The sequence below is a fragment of the Lagopus muta genome, chromosome 11, assembly GCF_023343835.1.
Source record: "Lagopus muta isolate bLagMut1 chromosome 11, bLagMut1 primary, whole genome shotgun sequence".
Taxonomy (NCBI): Eukaryota; Metazoa; Chordata; class Aves; order Galliformes; family Phasianidae; genus Lagopus; species Lagopus muta.
The window spans coordinates 4877098-4898292 of NC_064443.1; the positions used below are offsets into that span (position 1 = coordinate 4877098).

Sequence of the window (21195 nt, forward strand, 5' to 3'; positions counted from 1 at the left end):
ACATAACAGAAATGGAAGTCTGCTAGATGATTTAACAAAAGGCTTTCAGCCTCTGTAGGGCAGTACAGGGTACTGCAGTTTCCATGGCACTGCAGAGATCAGAAAAACAGAAAGGATAAACACTGAGAACTGACACAAAAGTCATCTTTGGTCCTTTTATTGCAGTCCCTTGTCTCAAATCAGGATCAAACTTTAGCTGCGTCTGAAAAATATTTATCTAGTGTGCTGTTAAAATTTCCACTCATGGAAATAAAACAAAAGCATCTCCCTCTCTGTAATGGCCTATTTTGTTCATTTTACATCTTCTAGACTGAGTCTTTCCTCATGTCACTCTTGTCACTCTCTTCTTGATTCTGTCCAATTGCTCTACATTTATCATGACCTGTTCTTCTAATTGGACACTCTTCAGTTCAGGTTCTTAGTAAAAGAAATGCTCATCTACTTCATGCCTTGGGTATGGCCTCCTGCATGTAAACACCAGTATGATACCCTTTTTCCCATTCTGACTGATTTCCAACTCGTGATTCTCTATAATCCTCAGCATCTGCTTTCCAGAGGTTCTGCCCAGTCATCTTACTGCTGCTGTGTCATTTGCTGTCTCATCATAAAAAGGGAAATCCAGACATCTGCAAGTGTCTGTACAACTGCTGATATTCTAAAATAATATATACAAGTATTGCAATGACTCATCTTAAAGTGATCTTGTCCTTCAGATAGCAATTTTTCTGGTTGAAGAACAATCTAGACTTATAATCAGAAAAAGAAATGGGAACAGATATTCACTGCATATTCCCTTGATGAAATGAGTGTGATGCAGTGAACTGACTGAACGGTGTGTGCTGTGGTTTCCTTTCAAGGCTGTATGAAGATAATGAGATGTGGTAGAAAGCAGCTGACCCATGGCTTGCTGCTGTTTTGTCTGCTGCTCGTTGTAACGCGCATCTCGTAGTACTGTGTCTGCACAGTGGGGGCATACAGGCTTATCTGTCCTAGATAAACTCTAATTTCATTTGAAATCAACTTGATTTGACAGGTATCGGGAATTCTGAAGCCAAGTGCCATTTTTGAACTTGCTTATTTTGATGTTTTAACACACAGGTACTTCCATGGTAGCAAAAGAAACGCTCGTTTACATTTCTCGCATTTAGCTCTATGTCTCCTATGTGGTCTTATAACCTACACTCCTCTTCCCGTGTCTTTTAAATGGGGATAAATGAATTAGCTCATAGCAGCAATGTGTTTTTGCGTCTTGTCATCAGCACGTTTACTGATGGGACTTTGTGCTGGGTGCCTTCCAGGACAGATGTCCCTCACTGCACGTCGGAGCGAGGAGCAGCTGCGCTGTAGGTGCGTGTGTGATTATGAGTTTGTCGAGCGTGGCCTAAACTAGTAACGAGTCCACTGGAAACACAAAGACACACTGACGTGCTCTGCATTTTATTCAGGTCCTTTTTGTTAATTACGCTGCCATTTCCTTCTGGCAATGAGCTGCAAATCTCAGCGACTGCTGCCAGAAGCACCGCGTTATCCCGAGCAGCTCCGAGTCAGCCACGGCCGCGTCACAGAGCCAAGAACTGCTGCCAGCTGAGAGGGATCCTCACCTCCCACCGCTGTATCAGCCTCCCATCTATCTAACGTCCCTCATTACGAAGCTCATCGCTCATTTCAGAACACAGAACGCCGCATCCTCTCGCTCCGCGGGCAGCGCCGCAGCGTCAAGGCGCGCACAGCCCCCCCCCCGCGCCGCCTGGAAGCCTCCGCCGCCTCAGGGCGCGCAGCCATCAGCGCGCAGCGCCCTCCCGCGCCCATAAGCGCCACGAGCTGCACTGGGCCGCGCGGCCGCCACTACTGCTCGCGCGCAGGCGCGGCCGCCTGGAGGCGGAGCGTCGCGGTGCTGCCGTTGCTGCTACGGCGGGGCCGGGTGCGCGCGGTCGTTCCGAGGGGCGCTGGCCGCGGGGCCGGGACTCGGCGTTCCGCTCTCTGCCCGGTTCACAACACCTCGCCCCGGGCGGGACCGCCGGCGCCGGGCGGGGCGGTGCCGCGTGGGTGGTCGCCAAGGGTGCGTGACTGACGGCCGCTCCCCGGGCGCGGCGCGGCGCGGCGCGTGTGAGCGGCTCCGCTGAAGGGCGGCTGTCAATCCGGGCTCGGTCCCGGGAGCTCGTCCTGGTTGTGTCCGAAAGTAGTTCGCGCTCGGGCAGCCGCGTGCTGTAGGTGCGCTCGTTCTGCGCCTCGTGCTATTCGAAACGCGCGGTGCCGGGCGGGGTTGGAGGGTCCCGGCTGGGGGACGGACGTGTGTGAACGTGAAGGAGCGCTGAGCACGTCTCGTTTCCGCTTTTTAGCAGGAGGCGGTGCTGTAGGGAGATGGCCGAAGCCGCTTTCCGTCCCCCGAGAAGGAAAAGAAGGGTATTTGAGTGCTACCAGGCGCCTTTCCCTGTGGGTGCCGGCGGGGGGGATTTCAGGATGTGCCGGGCTGACATGGTCAACAACAGCGTCGTGGTGAGGAGCCCCGAGGACGTGGAGCGGCTGTACAACGAGGTGCTGCCTGCCCTGCCGTGTGGCAGGCCTTTATTGACCTCTCCATCCCCATTCTTGTGCAGTTGCTGTGTCCCTGTTTTCCTTATGCGTGGTCACAGTGTGAATACACAGGTGCTTCTTCTGCCTGTACTTTCAGAGGAGTTGTCTGACGAATATTTAAAACTGGGGGAAAAGACTCAACATACCCTTAATTAAATTTTCAAGCATGAACGTTAAATGTTAAATTAGTTACCAAAAGTTAAACAACCAGCTTTGGGCTAAGATTAAAAGCTGCAGGATTTCGGTTATTTTTGTCAGCAGGCAAAGGCAGTAAACATTTTGTAGTTTGGAAGTAAGTTTTCTTCCATCTGCTGATAAAATGAAGATTTTTCCTTTTTCTTTGAAGGGCTATTTTGGAAAAGGCATTCTTTCAAGAAGTCGACCAATGTACAGCATTTCTGATCCTTCACTGGTTTCCAAATGGCAAGGTAAGCTGTGCCCATTTGTACTTCTTTTCACCGTTCTAATAACACTTTTGATATCACTCATTGAATATATGTCTGTAAGTCACACACAAAGTAGTCTGTTGTGCTACGTTGAGTCAACCTGCTTCCATACCTTGTCTCTGATAATGCCCACTATGAGACTCCTTGGCAAACCAAGTGTTAGTTATCCCTCCATATGTCCTGCTAGGCTCCACCGAGTTGTTGTTCAGGAGCTCTGCTAAGTGAAGGTGTCATCCTTGGACTTTTCTGCCTATAACTGTCAGGCTTTTCTTGGCTGTAAACCCCAGTTCTTACCATTCATGATATCATGAGGCAAGGATAAGTGGATTTTTTATCTACTAATGGCTAGTTACATCTGGTGTGCTCTTGGTTCATTAAGGAGAGACTGTCACGCTTTATCCATATTTTTCACAACTAAATCCCCTTGGCATCACTGGATTTGGCAGTCTCCTTATGTAACTGTCTCTGTAAAGGCTGGAGGAAAGCAGTGTGTTTAGCTGATTGTCTGCTGGCTGCTTTACCTCTGGTTACCTCTGTGCCAGTTCTAGTTCTCCCATGTCCTTAACCAATGCAAGTGGGACCAAAATGGCATGGATTATTGAAAACATGAGTAACTATCTCAGTGATTAAAATCTCATGAAATGTTTATGTTGATGATACAGTGTGTGATTTTCTCTTAATAACAGGTGCCAACCTAAACATGCCTATAATCACATCAAAAAAGTAAGTCAGCTTATGTTACTTTATTATTCTCTTTTAGAAGGCAGGAGAATTTAGTTCATATTTTATCTTGTTTTCAGGGCTGTGTAAGTGCTGGTGACTTCTGTTTCTTTTTATTTCACTTATAAATTGCATTCAGAAAACTGGAAATAGATTAGGTGATACTTAGCGTGGTTTCTGATGTAAGGTTACCTGTATTAACTGCTGAATAAAAGTCAAGATTAAGTGTGGGTAATGAATTCATTTTGTTAAACATAATGATCTTGTTCCTCAGCTGAGAAGGAGAGAGAGGTTTCTGGGGCAGAGTATTGTAAAACCTTCCCATTTCCTTATTGAATTAAGGCTGAAGAAGCTCTTAGGCGTTTATGTAGCATAAAAATTTACTTTTTTCTATATTCTCTCTTAATATTGCTAGTTTGTGCATTTAACAAAATAGGGTGTTGGATCACATTTATTTAGTTCCACTTAAATAGTGTATGACCTAACCATAGAGTGGGCATGTTAGCTGCTGTGTTTGCTTTCATTCTACAATGACAGTAGAAAAAAATCACTTAAATTTAAAAGTTTGGCTTCTTGGGCCCTCAACTTTAGGTAAGGCAGACAGTAGTGGCATTGCTGCTGCTCGCAGAAACACTGCTGTGTGGCACTGAATGTGTAAAGGCAGATGGGCATTAGAAGTGTTGTGGTGTTGGTGCAGGTGGATGGGGTGATCTGTCTCAGCAGAGGTCTGTAACTCCAAATCCACATAGAACACAGAGGAATCTTTATTGTAACACAAAGTACAGCACTGAATTACATAGCTTTGTTAGATTTCAGAGGGGATTTGTTTCTTGTTGACACTCTGAATTCACAGTTATTTGCTTTTGCTGTTCTACATTACCTGATCTCTGACTTTGTAAAAGTTTTGAGAAATAACAAATACAGTACTGGAATTGCCCTGCTTTGATTAAGGACGACTGTACTCAGCTACTTGAAACTTTCACAGAAGGATGATTGCCTTAAACTGTCTATTAACATTATCTTCAGTGAGAGCTACAAACTAACAGCTGGGATTATTGTAACTCACTGAAAGATATTAGAAATATTCACAGCTCTCAGCTAGTAACTCTGTGCTTGTATCACTGTTGGTCCTCGGAGGTGGGGGGTTGTTGGTTAAAACTCAAGGCAGTTTCTCCTTAAGATTTTCACGTTTCTACTCTGTTGTTGTTTCAAAGGTAACTAAAATAAGTTGAAGATAACTGTTCTCAGTAGTTGGCTGTGTAATAGATGTAATAGACATCAGTCTGTGAGAACTCTGTATACTGAGTGCTGCTTACAATGTTTAATTGTGGAAGCTCTGATACAGAGGTCTTCTTGCAGAGAACTCAGACTTAAGGCTTCCATGTGAGAATGTTGGTTTTTTTCCGCCAAGCTCCTGCTCCTTCAAACTGCATCACAGCAGTCCTCAAGGTGTGGTTCTTGCATAGCATTCTGTAGTGTTACCACAGAAATTACATGTGTGTTTTTAAGGTGTTAATTAGAGGAAAAAAAGCCCTGGAACTTCTCATTTATTTCACTTGTTCTCTAGGTACCAGCAGCGTGTTCAGTGGGCTAAAAGTGCTTTGCAAGAGCAAGGATTTGATAGCGGCTCTGTGACCAAAATTCTTGAGAATTACACTAGGCCTCTTGAATTTCCATTTTTGGAAAAGGGTGGAGCTGAGCAATCTGGTGATGGCTGTGACACGATGGGCCCAAACACAGAAAATGCAGAACTTTCCAGGCAGTCTGCTGTAGATACCGAAAACACGGCGACTTCGAGTCCTGAGCCTCAGAAGGAGGTCTGCCAGAAAGCCTGTGCAGAAGGAGATCTCGCTTCTGATCCTGTGGTGGCTCTTGGCTCTGAGGAACAGGAGCCTGCTGTTGTGAAAGAGGCAGCCCAAGCGTCCTGCCAGAAGCATGGTTCTCATGTGCATTGTGGCTGCAAGGCTAAAGGGGGCCCTGAGCGAGAATTGAGCAACATGGCCAAGTCAGGAGAACGTGCTCCAGAATATGTGCTTGTGCAAGAGGAAGAGGAAGGTAGCTTATGTCCTGAAGAGGGCTCTGCTCATGAGCAAGAAAATGTAAGGCTCATTCTTTTTTTTTTTTTTTTTTTTTTTTTTTTAATGGCTATAATCATTGCAAGCTTAAGAATTTGGTATTTTTTCCAGTTTAACATCTTAATATAGTAAATTTTCGTTGTAGTTTGTCAAGAAGGAAAAACTAGTCTGCAGAAGAAATCCATTTAGGATTTTTGAATATTTACAACTCAGCTTGGAAGAGGTACGTTTTGAATAGAGCAAATATTAATATTTGTCTCTGAAATATAGGATTCTCCCTTCTTCATTTATGTAAACCCCATTGTGCTCCTGCTAAATATATTTGCAGTTTTAATATGGTCCACAGCTTTAATGCAGTGCCTTCAGGAGTCAACAGCACATGCATGATTTTTGTGGTACTCGTATCTATTGGAATGTGAAGGTCATAAATAGAAACTTCAGAAGAACCTCACAAGCAACTTGTCTGTCTTGATTTCTGTATAAAATGAATGTGAGCCTTTGTTCTTGCCTGGAATATGACCTCCTAGAAGAGTGTAGATATCAGTTAAAAGTATTCTTTTTGGTTTTTCAGGCTTTTTTCTTGGTGTATGCTCTGGGATGCTTAACTGTTTATTATGGTGAGGTAAGAGATTGGATTGATGGGGATACCATTCATTTGGGTCTGTTTTGGTATGAATTTTTTGCCAAATATTACCAGCATTGTATGCTCTTAATCCCAAAGGAGGGAATACCAAGCAGAATAATTGGGAAGCTTTTTCTAACAAGTAGTAGTATTTCTGCTTATAACATATTAGTCTGAAAGTTTTGTTTAACATGGCAAATACAGCTGCCAAAATATAGGCAAGCAGGATCTTCCTGTAGAGGAAGGTTGTTTGTTGCATCTTAGGTAATGAATGTGGGGGAAGGCAGCTTAGGAAGAATATGATAATACTTATATTTGCATAATCATATTTAAAGATTGCTCTCTTATCTTCCTATGGTTCTATTTATCAGAGTTCTTTTTATACAAGAACCTTATGGGACTGATTGTGAAATGATTAAAAAAAAAAAAAACAAATAGAAGCTACCATTTTCTCCTACATTTAGGGTTTTAGCATTCTGTTCTCTGAAGTTCATTTTCATCATGTGATGTCGTGATGTGAGACTGTGATGTCTGACGTTTTGCTTTTACTCTGTGCTACACACAATATTCTGCATGTGCTGTAATATGAATGTAATCATGTTAATGCCTTCATCTGTGACTTTTAGGAGCCCTTAACTATTTTGAAGCTATGGGAAATTTTCAGCGAAGTGAAGCCTAGTTTTAAAACTACTTACATGGCGTATCATTACTTCCGCAGCAAGGGCTGGGTCCCCAAGGTTGGGCTGAAGTATGGAACTGATCTCTGTGAGTAGCTTTCTTCAAAACAGAGTCTCTTGCGATTGCTTGTTTGCTAATGGTAGAATTTTTTTGTCATACAGAAGTAATTAGAAGTGTCCGTAATCCCTTGCTAAGTAATTCAAGGACTACATTCAGCTCACATTGGCATAAACAGTCCAGTTATGCCTGTTGTTACAGGAAGATGTTTGTGAACAAAGGTATTTTCTATGAACTGTATACAAATCAGTAAGGTTCTGATATTGATCACCTGATTTATTCATTAGATTGTTCATCACTCATTTGGCCTGAGTTTGTTGTTCAGCATATCACTCCTCATCTTGTGCCAGTGATGTGGATTAGTTTAAGGCTAGTAAAGATTCAGCCCTGCCCTCTAGATTCTTGTTCTTGTGCTGTAGCTTTATCAAATTGATGCTACTAATGTTGTTGCCTTTAATGGATAACGTGCAAAAAATGATTGCTGCTGGAATGAGGTGCTACTCTTTTTTTGCCCGACAGCCAGCTGTATGTTCTAGTTAAAGTAATCTCTTGCAAACTCATGACAGAGGTGAGGTAGGAAATATGAGCACAGAGAGAGAACTTTCAGCACGTCTACAGATGGGACTGTGGCAGTATTTAAAAACTTGTGCCTTTGGCCTCCCTAAAACTTGTGGAAGGTGATTGCTTCAAACAGCAATTCAGTCTTACTGTGACCTTCCCCTTGTATTCCAGCAGCTCTACTTGTGTTGCACATATGGTATTAAAAGCATGAATCTGTTACAGAAAAATTCCAAGCTCTTTTTCCCCATGGCAATTACTAAATTCTTTTGGCTCTTCTACATTTTTACCTGCCATTTCCTTGGTCCTGCTGCTCCCATATTAGATGTCTTTCTATTCCCCTTCTTCACTTACTGGGACAATTTAATTCTGAGCGAAATTCAGAAGTGTTGAAGTTTTGTCTAGTGTAACTAAAATGTATGAAGCATATGTAAGTATTTATGGGCCCAGAAGTTAAACTCAGGCAGTAACTGTGATCATCTGACTCGGGTGTTTCTCTTCCTTTTCAGTGCTGTATCGGAAGGGCCCTCCCTTCTATCACGCAAGGTTTGAAGCTTATGTTTTTGGCTATCTTCTTAATTTCAAATTAGAAAATTTCTCTCACGCTAATTTAGCATCTTCACTGGTTAAGCACATACTCCTAACCCAAAATACTTTGTCAGATGTGTTCATATGGAAATATAAAAGTGCCTCTTCTAACAGAGGTACTAAGTAACACGGTTTTATTGTCTTCTTGTGACAGTAATAAAATATTACAAATTAAAATTGGAAATGAGCATGTTTAGCAGTCACGATGAATGCAGTTGGAGACATCATTTAGTAATGCTGAGTTTTGAAAGTATGTAGTATGGATAACTTGCGTAATTTGGAAGGAAAAACACATGATTCTTAAGGGATGATCATAGAATCATAGGATGGCCTGGGTTGAAAAGGACCTCAGAGATCACCTAGTTTCAAACCCCCTGCTGCAGGTTAATGATTAATCATGATAATGATCTTTATTCCTTAGCTAGTCGTGTTTAACACCTAAATAGTAAATTGTTTTTAAATATCAGCTTGGCATCCACAAAAGAACAACTCCAAATGCCAGCAGAAGGGTAGGAGGGAAAATGCCAGTCAGCCTGCTAGCAGTTTGATCTTTTCTCCTCTTGCCTAATGGGAAGAGACTTAAGTTTCTTAGCTTGTTTCCTGCATGCTGGCCTATCGTTTAACACAGATTTTTTTGGCTCAAATTCTTAAGCTATACAATCTTCTTAAAACAATTTTCTTTCTGTGAATTGTCCCATCTCCTTTGTTTTCCAGTTACTCTGTCATTGCTGAATTGGTTGATGACAATTTTGAAGGTTCTCTTCGCAGACCACTGAGCTGGATGTCCTTGTCTGGTTTGAACAGAACAACTGTTAATGCTTCTAAGGTAATGGTGTAAGCTACTCATTTTAAAATAGCTTTGAAATGATAAATTACACAGTTTAGTTCCAGAATATTTGGAGTCGGGCATGAGGCTGGAAAGGGAATTCTGCTTCAAGTGTGCAGAAGAACACATGGAGTTGCTGGCGGGCAAACAAGTTTCATTAGTTAATATCCATAGGACATCTGGAAGAAGTTTATTAAATTCTCTCCTCTGCAGGAACTTGTGTGAAGAACTGTAGAAAGACACAAAGGACGCTGCTTTCCCAGTTACCAGTTCTGTCTTTAAATCCCTCTCTGTGTATCAGGATTGTTTTCAACTGTAGAATTGAAAGTTTCTGAAAACTTTTTCTGTGATAATGTCATACATAATGTTATTTTCATAATCGTGCTGCTCAGTTGTTGTGTTATGATTACAGCTTAATCCAACACAGGATTCTGCTTTGATAAGGGAAATGAGACATGCAGGTTATACGGCTCTTCTCCAATTTGATTTGCAGAAGACATCTTCTAGGAAACTTAGTATCTACATCTCTAATTAATCTATAACCTGTATAGAAAGAAATGAGTTGAAATTAGTATATTATTTTCTGCTTACCAACAGGAACTTATGTTATGCTATTTGATTAAACCATCTGATATGACTGAAGAAGAGATGGCCACGCCAGAGTGTTTGAAAAGAATTAAGGTCCAGGTGAGCAATAGTTTCTTTCCTTTGTCTGTGTTGATTTTGCCTTGGGGCAGCTGGACACGTAACAACCTAGGTAGGTTGTTACCGTGAAAGAACCCTCTTGAATTGTTGCTTGCTTTTCAGCCGGCTTTTGGTTTTACATGCATGGCTGCAATAAAATAGCTAGATTTATTTGTGCCCTAAGATAGGAGAAGTGCTTTACATCCTCTTTAAACACTTTAGGTTTTCTGATCCAAATTTGAATGTTGCTGCTACTGCGAAACATTTTCATGGGGGAAAAAAGGCAGACAATTATGGAGAGTCTATGGTTTATGGGTGTTTAAAAACAAAGGAAGAAAAACATAGAATCATGACTGGGGTCAGTAGGGACCTTGATCATTGAGTACCACCCCTCTGTTGTGGGCAGGGTGGCCAAACATCCAAGAGGCCAGCTTACTTCAGGAATGTCTATAGTCATCCGTTTGCTGGGATTGCGTCATGTAAGTCGGTCTGCTAAATGCTTAAGACCATCTCATGGAGGTTGTTTTCATCTTTTCACTTCCATAATAGTTGCTATTTTTTACTTCAGGAACTGATTGTAACTCGTTGGGTGTCCTCCCGTGAGCGCAGTGAGCAAGATGATCTTTAGCTGAATTAGAGGAAGAATCCTTTCTATAAACATTTTGTTTTTTTCACCTGATCCCTCAGACAATGGCTTCTCATCAGTTTCTATCAGCATTTTCAGTTGGTATGTATAAATGCTGACTAAAATCCAAGCATATCCTGTCATTTACAGAGAAAGATGTAAAATGGAAATGTCAAGAGAGTGATTGCTTTTTCAAGCTGAACATCTGCATGTGTGTCGACTGTATGTGGCACAGTGCTGTACTTGTAACTGGAGATGACTGTGTTTCATGCTTTAGTACTATTACAACAAGTACTTTATAGCAGATAGTTCTACCAGGACACTGTTACTTTGCCATGTATTTATATTTCAATAGTTGAAATTCAAAACTTAAAATGAGGTATGAATTCTGATATACTCAGAAATAGCATGCTGTAATTTGTTTTTGTAAGCTAAATCTTAGCTAAAGAACTCTGAATTGCTTGAAGGTTTCTGGACGGGGGGCTCTTAGCAGCAGCAGAATTGAGCATTTCAAACTGGTTGTCTCTGTCTTGTGTTTCTGAATATGCTTTTAAAGGAACTAGGAATTTAGCAAGAAGTGAAATAAGATGGGGGTGTAGTATTTGCAGTTTGTGTTTACAAAATTATAAACTAGATATGGAAAACCACAGTGGTTTGATTGTTTCTCTATAGTTGAGGAAGCAGGACTTAAATCTAGTTCAGGTCTACATTTACTTTGCAGAAGCTAGTAGAAGGGAAGATAAACATGTTTTCTTAAGCTAGAATGTATGTAAATAAGTGTGTAGAATTATGAACAGTAAAACTTTGTCCTCAGCATACACTTCTCTGTAATGTGCAGTAGGTAGAAGTACTGTTGGAGCATCTTTCTATTTCTTTTAAACATAAATTGCTTTTATATTTTTCTCTCTGATGGATCCAGATGAGTCTGCTGTTCATTACAGATAGGATGCTGTACGACTATCCTTTAATGTTATGGGTCTGTCTTGGTTTAAGGGATAACATGTAAAACATAAAGAAGGGACTGGAAAAGAAATGTACCTGACAATGAGACTGGATTTATGTTATAAATGCTGTATGCTTTACTAGCAGCTGAAGTAAAGGAAAATGATTTGGCTTTGTCACAGACTTTAGATTTGAGCAGCATGCAAGCACAAACTCCTTTTTTTTTTTTTTTTTTTTTTTTTAACCATACGTGTGATGGGAAAAATGTCTGATTCAAAAGAGCTTATTTCAACAGTTGATTTGTTAAAACCCCTAATTATAAGCCGTTACGATTTCTAATATTAAATGTCTCAACAGAACACAATGTATAGTTGGACAACTTATTTTCAGCACTGTTCTTCTTGATCAGGAAGGGGTACAATGTAGAAGTCCTTAGTGGTTAGTTCCTGATGAAGGGTAATATACTTAGAAGCGTTCTTTGTCTGTGGAATCACAAACTTCTCTGTAAATTCACTTTTACTCATTTGCTGCTTTCCTTGTGCAGTCAGTACACTGTTAATGAATGCTAGTGCATACGTGTAGCAGTTGTGGTCATGTTCTTCATACCTAGGAAGAAGATCTCATTAGTAAGAGCACTAATTACTTCAGTGTATTTTTTAAAATACATACTTGGTTTTTACCTCGTTAACCTTTGCTTTTCTGTGTTGTTCTCAAGATAACACAGTAACATCTTCCTGCAGTGGTAACCTTATGTGGCACCACTGACAATTCACTCAGAGTGGCATTAACTTGCAATCGTAATTAAATTCAGCTCTGTTTTGTCACTGATATGTTGATACAGTATACCAGCCAAACTCCCATTGGCAGTCATTAGTGCCAAGAATGCAGGGATAAATACTAACTAAATAGGAGTAGCCATTCAAAATGTTCCTCGCTCTTCTCCCAGGACACTAAGCTAGAAGCATGTAACACTTAACTGTGTTTTTCAGTGTCAGAACATTTTCCAGATTCTGCCAAATGCTTAATGTTGGCCACTGACAATTTGAGTAATTTACTCCTTTCCTTCACCGTGCAGTGCTGCTTTTTCTAATTGGCCTTGAATAACTGCCTGCCATCTGCCTAATCCTCAAGCTTCTTCTGTAATCACCTCATCCTGTATCACTTCTCCCTTGTTCTTTCTAGCCCTGTGAGGCATTCCTTGTCTCATTCTCTCAGTGGCTCCCTGGTCTGTGTTGCCACAGGGAATCTTCTGCAAGGCTTGCACATCAGCTCTGGGAATTTACCAGGCTTTTTTGCAAGTTATGAAGACTATAGCTATCAAAAGCAAGCCTTCCACCCTCAACCCAGTTCAGGATTTCTCCCTGTTTTCTTCAAAGCTCTCCTGGTTTGTTAAGGCTATCTGAAGTGACCTATGAGCTCCCATGAAGTGAGCAAGAATTTGCTACAGTGTACTTACTTTAACAAAAAAAAAAATAGGAGGAACTTCCAAGAGTGGCCATCATCATCATGCAGTGCAAAACAACTGGTAATTGCATTGCAAAAATGCTGGGAACACTTTGGCTCAGTGCTGAGACTGCAGAGCACTGCAGCATGTTCTGGAAACTTGTACAAAACGTGAGCAAAAAGTGCTTTACTAAATCAGTTCCATGATTTTGTTTGCAGAACCTATTTGTATTTATAATGCAAAAGATTCTGTAATACACTTCTCATTACCCATCTGTGTCTTCTAGTTAGCACCTGATTTTTTTGGAAAGCATGTATTTGTCTTGTCAAAGAAAATTAGTATCTCAGTAACTTAAGATGTTAGTCGTGTCTGCGGCCACTGTTCTTTGTTGGTCTCTTATACTCTTATACTTTATACAAATTAAGTGGAAAGTAAACAAGAAAATTAAAATTAGTTGCAGGATTAGTTTAGCACAGTTCCAGTCCACTGGAAAAATAAGCATTAAGATTTAACATCTTAAAGTCCAGTTTTCAGCAGTTGAAGTGGTCACTGGTCTTATTTTTGGGAAACTAGGTGGTTTTATCAGGTGGCTGACAGGGAAAACAGAAGAAAACCTTGTAGAAAAGATGGATACATCTGCTCACTTTCTACCATTGCTTGACATCAATTTAATTTTACTAATAACTTTAATGCACTGGGAATTGGAGAAATGTCAAAGATGCTTGTAAAACCAATAGGTTTGTGTTTCATATACACCTTCAATCTGGGTCAAATTCTTTCATCTCCTTATATTACTGTAATTGCTGAAACCTCTCTAGGCTTGCTTATTCTCACGTACTGTTAAATGTAGTGTTCCAGTGAAGTGTTCTTTTTCATGCAGTTGTTTTGTTGCTGAAGAAAATTTCTCTTATATGTTCTCTTGCAGATCTTTTAAGGTTTACGTACTTAAAAACATTGGTTCTTTTTGTTTAGCAAGATCACTGAGTTTCAAGACAATCTGGAAGAGTTTAGACTGCTTTGTAATTAATGATGTGTTTGAAGGAGCTGAAGGATCCAAAACAGAATAGCCCAGTTTATCATCATAACTTACTCCTATCGCATTCACATTTTCAGCTACATACCTATGAGGAAGCCATTCCTCTCCCATAGAAAATTCCTCTAGGAGGTGATCCCACTGCTGAAGAAGCTCAAACATATCTGGCTGTACTAGTGGGACACTAATGCACTGCTCCCATCCGGTTGCATCTCTGTGAATGCCCTCTTCATTGTAATTATACACCACTCCTGAAAATAAAGAGCAACAGGTTGACAGGTAGTACTGGAGAAAATGGATTCATGTGCATTTTTAAGTGAGCTACTATTAATGCCACTCTTTTAAACCCTAGCTTCCCTTTGGAGACCTTCTAGAACTAGAGTAGAAAGTGCAGTGTTTACTTGTCAAAGAACTGTTCTCATTTTTACAAGGTAATATAAGATCTTTTGATAAGGAAAACAACTTCAGGACTGCTAGGCTTCCTCTTGAAGCCTCCAAACCAGACTGTTTTTCTGTTCCTGCAGTGTCTTGCTTGAGCTGTCTGTCTGGGCTGCTGTGCTCTGAGAACCTGTAATGACTGTCAACACATTTGTTTGTTTTAATTAGGGATGACTTCAGAATTAGCAATAGCGTGCTCTCCTGAATTTTCTGCTGCCTTGCTTTTATTTCTTTGTCACGAATACAGGTCACCTGTTACTTCCATTCCATGCAGTGAGGTGGAACTGGGAGAAGAGTGGCGTATGGCTTTGACTCACTCAACGTGCTGGCTTCTGCAAGGCAAGATAACTAACTGGATGTGGGGTTTTGACCCGTGTGGTGCTGTGCAGGCAGTAACGGCGTGCTGCTCAGCCCTTGTTTGCACCATGCTCCGGCAGGTCTGCCGTGCAGCGCTGGTGTCAGGTGCAGGAGCTGGGCGGAGTGCCGGCAGCCAGCTACGAAATGCGTTTTACCCAGAGCGCTGGATATTCCGACGTGGAGATCAGAGTTCCCGTCGTATTCTCTGAAACAAAAACGGAGCCTGTGAGGCGTGAGCCGCGCTCGTCCCGTCAGAACCGCCGAGGTGTCTCTGGAACGGCGGCTGCTTCTCCTCACTGTCCCGCGGGGGGGATGGAGCGGACGGAGCGCTCGGCTCCCACCGAGGGCACGCTTCCATTCCAGACCCGGCACTACTTACTCCCCTGGCCGGTCCCCCTGCCCGCCGCCGCGTAGTGCCCGTATACCGCGCTCCGTACCCCAGGAAGCTGCCGGCGGAAGGCCGCAGCAGGAAGGCGCGGGGCCGCCGGTGCCCGTCGCTGAAGGGGCAGGGGAGGCGCACGGGGGCCGCGCGCAGTCCGGCGCCGCGCAGGGGGCGGCCGCAGGCGGGGCAGAGCGGGGGCACGCGGCGGCAGAAGATGGCGGCGCCGCAGTGCCGCACGCGCAGGATGGCGGCCGTCTCCATGGCGGAGCGGCGCTCTAGCCCGCCGAGACGCGTCTCGGTTGTGCGGCGCGTCGGGTAATTGTGTCCGTGTCGGCCCCGCCCCTTCCCCGCGGCGGAGCGGAACCTGGGCGTGCGGCGCGCGGAGCCGGCCGGGCGGGGAGGCCGGAGCGGGGCGAGGATGAGTGTCAAGCAGGTTACGTGCAGGTGAGCGCCGACCGCTCGCGCCGGGGACGGGGTGGCGGTGGTCCCTGACCGGCGAAGTGACCCGGGAGCTCCTCCCGCGGAACCGCCGCGCCTCGGAGGGGCTCGGGCCGGAGCTGCGCGCCGCGCGCGGGAACGCGCCTCCAGAGAGAATCCATTTCCGGGCCGGGTGCTTCTCCACAGGTACTACGTGCAGGGAGTGTGCCGCGAGGGAAGCAAGTGTCTGTTCTCGCACGACCTGTCCAGCAGCAAGTCCTCCACCGTCTGCAAGTATTACCAGAAGGGGCAGTGCGCCTATGGAGCCCGCTGCAGGTGAGAGCCGGTGCCGTGCGTTGTGAGGAGCCGGGGGGACTCGAAGCTCGAGGAGGGATGAGGCGTTTGAGCGGCGAAAAGGACGGAATAATATATTGGTAGCGAGCTTTTCTCCCCCTCCTGAAGCCAGCGTACGTGGTGTAGTGTTACGGTTTGACTGGGCCTTATCTTGTCCTGTGGAAACGAGGAGTCAGGGTCTCATGCTCTCAACCGGTTCTCCTCATGTGAGGAGAGCTGGGTACTAAACACAGAACGCCGGCTGTGCGGCTTCTCAGGAGGCAGCGCCAAGGCCGCGAGGCTGGCTGTGGGCACAAAGCACGGCAGTGACCCTGCAGTGCTGGGCAGTGCTGGGCAGTGCTGCTTTGCAGGGTGCACCTCACAGCTGTGTTCCAGTGCTGAGATTGGAGGACTTGTGGTTCTGCCTTAAAGTGAAGAGGGTTTTCTTTGTGCTCCCCTCAGCTTTGTGGGCAGTGTTTCTGTGTCTTTTGCTGCAGTGTTTGGGTTAAAACTCTGGTGCTCTGGTAACTGCTGTGTGCTAGGGAATGTTCTGTGCCGTCAGCAGTGTGCTGCAGAGCTGGGGCTTCTTCCCAGAGCCATGCTGCTGGCATACGGAATCCTGTGTCTGCACTCACCAGCAGCCAGAGGTGTCAGGGTGTCGTGTGGCTTCAGTTGCTGCATTGTGTTCCTTCCCTGGGTTTTGCCAGTGGTATCAGACCTGCATCCAGCTGCATTTCAGTGAGCTCTGCAGCTCGTTAGCTGCTCAGATGGAATTAGCATTGTATGGAGCCACTGATGGCAGCTGCAGAGTGTTAATCTGCTGCTCCAGCAGCGTTGGAACAGTGGAGGGCCCTGGATGCATATGAGCTGGTGATGTCTATGGCTTTACTAGAGAAACCTCTGTACTGTACTGCCTGCTTCTGTTCTGCTGCTGAGAGCATGTTTCCATAGTCACTCATAACCTTTTCTGTCCTGTGTGCAAACATGACATCACGATAGTATGGAGCAGGAAGTCCCGTGTCCTGCTTGGACAGGGAGAATGAGATCACATCAGTCCTTATTGCGTGTCTTTTTAATTTGGCTTCTCAGAAAAATGTCAGCAAAGCTCTTTGTGTGAGGATGACAAAGACCTGATCTAACGTGTATGTGAATGATGGTCTTTCAGCTGTGGTGGGCCTCCCTAGAGAATTAGCAAAAAAATCTTGATGTGCTTTCAGAGGCATCCATTTGCTGAGGCCGAGAAGACTTTCAGTCTGGCTTTGAAAGAGACTGAAAGAGACTCTATTTGTCACAGGTATGACCACATCAGGCTCCCTGCCTCGGGGGGTGCAGCAGCTCCTGTGCCTCCTCCCATGGCATCAGCAGCGCTGCTCAGCCATCGCCCTGCACCAGAGCACAGTGCACCTGCAACCAAGAGCAAGCTGCGTGAGAGTGGCAAACGGGAGAAGAAAACACTTGTTCTCAGGGACAGAAGTGAGTAGGAGGCTGCTGTGCTTATCCTTGATGTTGTCCTCTGGTTCTGATAGGAGTTGGGTCATTTTTCACATTTTTTTTTTTAACTTCAGTTTCAAGGACAGTGGGAAAGAGGTGCTGGAGATCTTCCTTATCTTGTGAGGCCCCTTTCCTCTAAACACTTGTGCCTATTGGTACCTTTTAATGACAGTGTTTAACTGACTGGCTTTTAACCTGGTGTGTCCTGAAAGATGTTTTTGGTTAGGGATGGGTTTCTTGTTTGGTATCCCTACCCATCAGATCTTTTCGTGCATTTTGCTCTCAATGAGAGGGCATTTGAAATGGTTGCTGAGTGGAAGATGGTGGCAGTGCTCAGAAGCACAAGCACAGAGACATCCATCCCTCTGCCTGAGGCCGCAGGGCAGAGCAGCTGAGCCCTGTTGCTGGTGCTGTTCCAACAGATTCTCTCTGTCACGCTGAGTGGGCCAGTTATACCCGTGTGCTGTGTGAAGTATTTTTTTGCCATGTTTGTGAAACAGAGAGCAGCTGAAGAAGAGACCTTGAAACTGATCTTTTCAACAAGTGGTTTGTGAGAATTGTAATGTAGGATTGAAAGAGGCTTAAGGCTGAGATTTTATTTAGAAGTCATTTTTAAAGCAAAAAACTGCAGTCATTGGAAAGAAAATATAGGGAGCTTCTTATGTAGGCTTTGTGCTGTATGTTGAATTGTTAATATTACGTTTTTCTTTCTTAAGACCTGTGTGGCTTGAATGAAGAGAAGGAAAAAGCCAGTGCAACGAATGATGTGGTGTGTTGCAGTGACAAAAACGATAATGTGGAAATGAAGCCCCATTCATATTTGGAAGCTATTTGCAGTGGGCTGGAAGATCCAGTAGCTGGAAGTTCCTTTGGTGATGGAGAGCAGCTGTGTCCTTATGCTGCAGCAGGAGCGTGCCACTTCGGGGACCGCTGCCTTTACCTGCATGGGGACGTGTGTGAAATATGTGGGCTGCAAGTGCTTCACCCTTTTGACCAAGAACAGAGGAAGGCTCATGAGATGGTAATGTTAACATTAAATATGTATGAGATGTGTATGCTTAGCGCTACATTTGGTTTGTTTGTTTTTAAAAATCCAAAGGTGTGTTTTGTGGAATAGCCTGTGGTTTATCTGTCTGTAGGATGACAGACATCCAGGACCTCAGTGGTAACATTGATGCTGACAGCATTTTACAGCGATTTCTTTTTTTTTTTTTTTTTTTTTTTTTTTTTTTCTTTCCCCTTTCTTATGGGAAACTTGCCTTGTCCCCAGGTACCCTAGAACTCTTTTAGGAAGAAGTCTTTTGTAGCTGACAGGAGGTTGTAGTGGTCCCTTGTGTGTGATGGGGGAGAGGGACCATAGCCTGTGGTGAGTTCAGAGCAATTCCTCTGCCTGTCTGCTGGGTCACTGCTTCAGGTATCCCTGCTTGTGTGTGGCCACTTCCAAGGCAGTGTAAGATGGGGACACCCTGAGCAGAGTGTGAAGATTTTGGAGGTGATCTCTAACTAGGAAGGCTAGGGAAAGTGCATGAGGAATTGCTTGGGTAAAGGTGGCTGTAAGAGGCTGCTCTTCAGTATGCTTGGCCATTGGGTTTGTGTCAGGGCTGGTCAGGAACAGCAGTTTTCGAGGCTGAGGAGGAGAATGACCAGAAGCTTTAGTGGTTACTGGATCAGAAGTCTCTCCAGTGCCAGGAGTGGAATCCAGGTTACCAGAATCTCATGTTATGTGATCTCAGCACGTAGTTCCAAACATGCCATGTGGTTCTCTTGTCCCAGGAGTCTGACGTCTGGCACAGTGTGCTGTTACCACTGCTGCCAGGTGCTCAGCTCTGGAGGCAGAGATGTCTGTTGGATGGAAAGGTGCAGTAGTGAAAGTGCTGCTGTTAATGTGGAATTACTCTCTGGTCTTTTAAAAATTATTATTATTTAAAGTCTGCTAGATATGTATAACTTGTCAAGTCCCGAGAACATCAGAAAGAAGAGGTAAAGCTATGGGGGATAACCAACAGCTCAGCTTGTAGTGCTGTAAAAGCAAATGATACATCACTGAGTACGGTGTGAGAAATGCTGTAGGAAGCCCATAGTAAGACACCAATTCCTTACCTAGGATAAAGCTTAGTGCCTGGTGACTGAGGCCTTAACGATAAACAGAGTAACATCGTGAGTGCAGCATCCATACTGGACTCTGAATTAGATGGGACTTGGGGATATTTGAAGCACTGCCTTGCCTAACTGCTGTTCTGGTACAGATGCAGGCAGGTGTAAATTAAGTGTTTAGGCAGCCCTTCCTTTGATACCTACAAAGCTGCAGAGAACATGAAAGGGTGGAATTATGTGATCATCCTTAAAGGTCTTACAATTATATGATGGTAATTATGATGAAGGATAGTAGGGATGCTCTTAATTAGCCTACCGTGTTTTTCCTGTAACAGATCCATGTCAGACACTTTGTTTTATGAAGAATGGTTCAACATATAAAGTACAATAACCAATGATATCTCTCCTGTGACAGATGTGCATGGCAACGTTTGAGCATGAGATGGAGAAGGCTTTTGCCTTTCAGGCAAGTCAGGACAAAGTGTGCAGCATCTGCATGGAAGTGGTGTATGAAAAGCCATCAGCCTCAGAGAGGAGGTTTGGGATCCTCTCCAACTGCAATCACACGTACTGTTTGTCCTGCATCCGGCAGTGGAGGTGTGCCAAGCAGTTTGAGAATCCAATCATAAAGTAAGTTCACGTTAACCAGCCCGTTGTCTTTGTGACCTGTGTCAGTGAGGTGGGCATTCTGCTGTACTTTGACTTGATAGAGAAATACATGTGGTCATAAGAGATCTGGTAGCTGTAAATATTAGCACAGCCATTAGTAAAATACCAGCTCAGAAAATCTTGGTCCAAGTGCTACAAATGTGCACAGTATTACCTTCAAGGCCAGGTATGATGCATCAGCTATCTTTTGTTAACAGTGCCCATGTGCTGAGTCCAGCATGTTGGCCCTTTGTAACTTAAGCCTCTGTCATTGCATTGACAATGGGGCAAAGTGCAAATGTGGACTGCAGAATACTGAGTTAACTCATGCCCCTGCTTCACTCATGGGAGCTCATTTGCACAGTTACTCTTTCCTTTCTATGTATGTGCTTAATTACTGCATTTTTTTGTAAACTATAGCTTACTAAAGCTAGATCTCCCATTAATTGCACATCTGTATCTGAGTAAATTCCTTTGTCTTCTAGATGTGTATAAAGCGTATTCCAAACATACTCCTCCTTAGAAAGAATTTTAAACAACCAATTAGGGCAGTTTCCTTTTTTAGAATCTCTTTGAAAGCTCTTCCAAGTTACAAGCACACTGAGGAAGAGGTAGGAAATATTTTCATTCCTCTGCCAAAGTAAACTCTTTTGCAAAACTTCCCTTAATAGTTGCCTTGAAGTGAAAGTTATCTCAGTGCAGTGTAAGCTCTGTTGGAGCAAAGCTTCTGACAGAAAGGCACTGAGATACTGTGCCTGCAGCAGGGACTGCGGCTTTCATACGTAATAGTGCTCTGGAACCACGTTTGTGGTGGAGTAGATACTAAAGCAAATTCCTCAAATGTATTTTCTGTATTTACTCATAATAGTGAGTGTACTGGTCTTTGCAAAGGTTCTCTGAAAGAGGGGCTTGGATCAGTTTGAAAAGCACTGCCTGCAGAGACACCAGGTGTTCTGTGAGACTTGCATGGCAGGAGTAGTAATGCTTCTCGAGGCACCAGAAGGTGCATATTTGATTCTTGATCTTAAATCCTAATAAAGAAATCTATCTTATAAAACCACTAAGTTAACAACTCCACAGTTCTGGCAGAGTGCAGGTCAGGCTTAGGGAAAATCCTTGTTGTCATGCATCTGGTTTGGCTTTCTTTTGTTTGTGAGCTGAAG

General features: G+C 43.8%; 3 protein-coding genes across 10 annotated transcripts in view; 2 read left to right on the forward strand and 1 right to left on the reverse strand.

The window, feature by feature from the left end:
- Positions 1–1299: 1299 nt before the first annotated feature.
- TSEN2 (tRNA splicing endonuclease subunit 2) lies at positions 1300–14669 on the forward strand. Of its 6 annotated transcripts, XR_007379352.1 has the most exons (13): positions 1326–1343; positions 2340–2535; positions 2921–3002; positions 3707–3743; positions 5308–5839; positions 5961–6038; positions 6387–6437; positions 7064–7202; positions 8240–8276; positions 9033–9144; positions 9742–9831; positions 10397–10555; positions 14558–14669. XR_007379352.1 is itself a non-coding variant. In XM_048957739.1 (12 exons), the coding sequence occupies exons 2-12, from the start codon at positions 2362–2364 to the stop codon at positions 10454–10456; spliced, it is 1392 nt and encodes a 463-aa protein (XP_048813696.1). In that variant the 5' UTR covers positions 1300–1343; positions 2340–2361; the 3' UTR covers positions 10457–11627. The 6 variants fall into 6 exon arrangements, 5 of the variants coding, with proteins under 5 accessions (XP_048813696.1, XP_048813694.1, XP_048813695.1 ...); XM_048957739.1 differs by lacking the exon at positions 14558–14669 and having other exon boundaries at positions 1300–1343; positions 10397–11627; XM_048957737.1 differs by lacking the exons at positions 1326–1343; positions 14558–14669 and adding an exon at positions 1855–2059 and having other exon boundaries at positions 10397–11627.
- On the reverse strand, positions 11653–15431 carry MKRN2OS (MKRN2 opposite strand). The gene is made up of 4 exons (XM_048957768.1): positions 15105–15431; positions 14823–14872; positions 13961–14123; positions 11653–12001 (listed from the first exon to the last, which is right to left on the reverse strand). Exons 1-4 carry the CDS (start codon positions 15308–15310, stop codon positions 11782–11784), a joined length of 639 nt encoding a protein of 212 aa, XP_048813725.1. The 5' UTR covers positions 15311–15431; the 3' UTR covers positions 11653–11781.
- The window catches only part of MKRN2 (makorin ring finger protein 2), a 51792-nt gene continuing 45982 nt past the window's right edge, over positions 15386–21195 (forward strand). For all 3 annotated transcript variants that reach the window (XM_048957749.1, XM_048957747.1, XM_048957746.1), the window contains exons 1-5: positions 15386–15493; positions 15674–15802; positions 17094–17272; positions 18007–18311; positions 19800–20014. In XM_048957749.1, coding sequence (XP_048813706.1) covers positions 15468–15493; positions 15674–15802; positions 17094–17272; positions 18007–18311; positions 19800–20014 — 854 coding nt within the window. In that variant the 5' untranslated portion in view covers positions 15386–15467. The remainder of the gene's footprint in view (positions 15494–15673; positions 15803–17093; positions 17273–18006; positions 18312–19799; positions 20015–21195) is intronic.

Coding starts and splice junctions, on each gene's coding strand:
- MKRN2OS (XM_048957768.1), bottom strand. CDS start 15,310: ATGGAGACGGCCGCCATCCTGCGCGTGCGGCACTGCGGCGCCGCCATC. Junction 14,873..15,104: donor TCCGCCGGCAGCTTCCTGGG/GTACGGAGCGCG, acceptor TTTTTGTTTCAG/AGAATACGACGGGAACTCTG. Junction 14,124..14,822: donor CGGAATATCCAGCGCTCTGG/GTAAAACGCATT, acceptor CTTTATTTTCAG/GAGTGGTGTATAATTACAAT.
- TSEN2 (XM_048957739.1), top strand. CDS start 2,362: ATGGCCGAAGCCGCTTTCCGTCCCCCGAGAAGGAAAAGAAGGGTATTT. Junction 2,536..2,920: donor TGGAGCGGCTGTACAACGAG/GTGCTGCCTGCC, acceptor TTTTCTTTGAAG/GGCTATTTTGGAAAAGGCAT. Junction 9,832..10,396: donor TGAAAAGAATTAAGGTCCAG/GTGAGCAATAGT, acceptor TTTTTACTTCAG/GAACTGATTGTAACTCGTTG.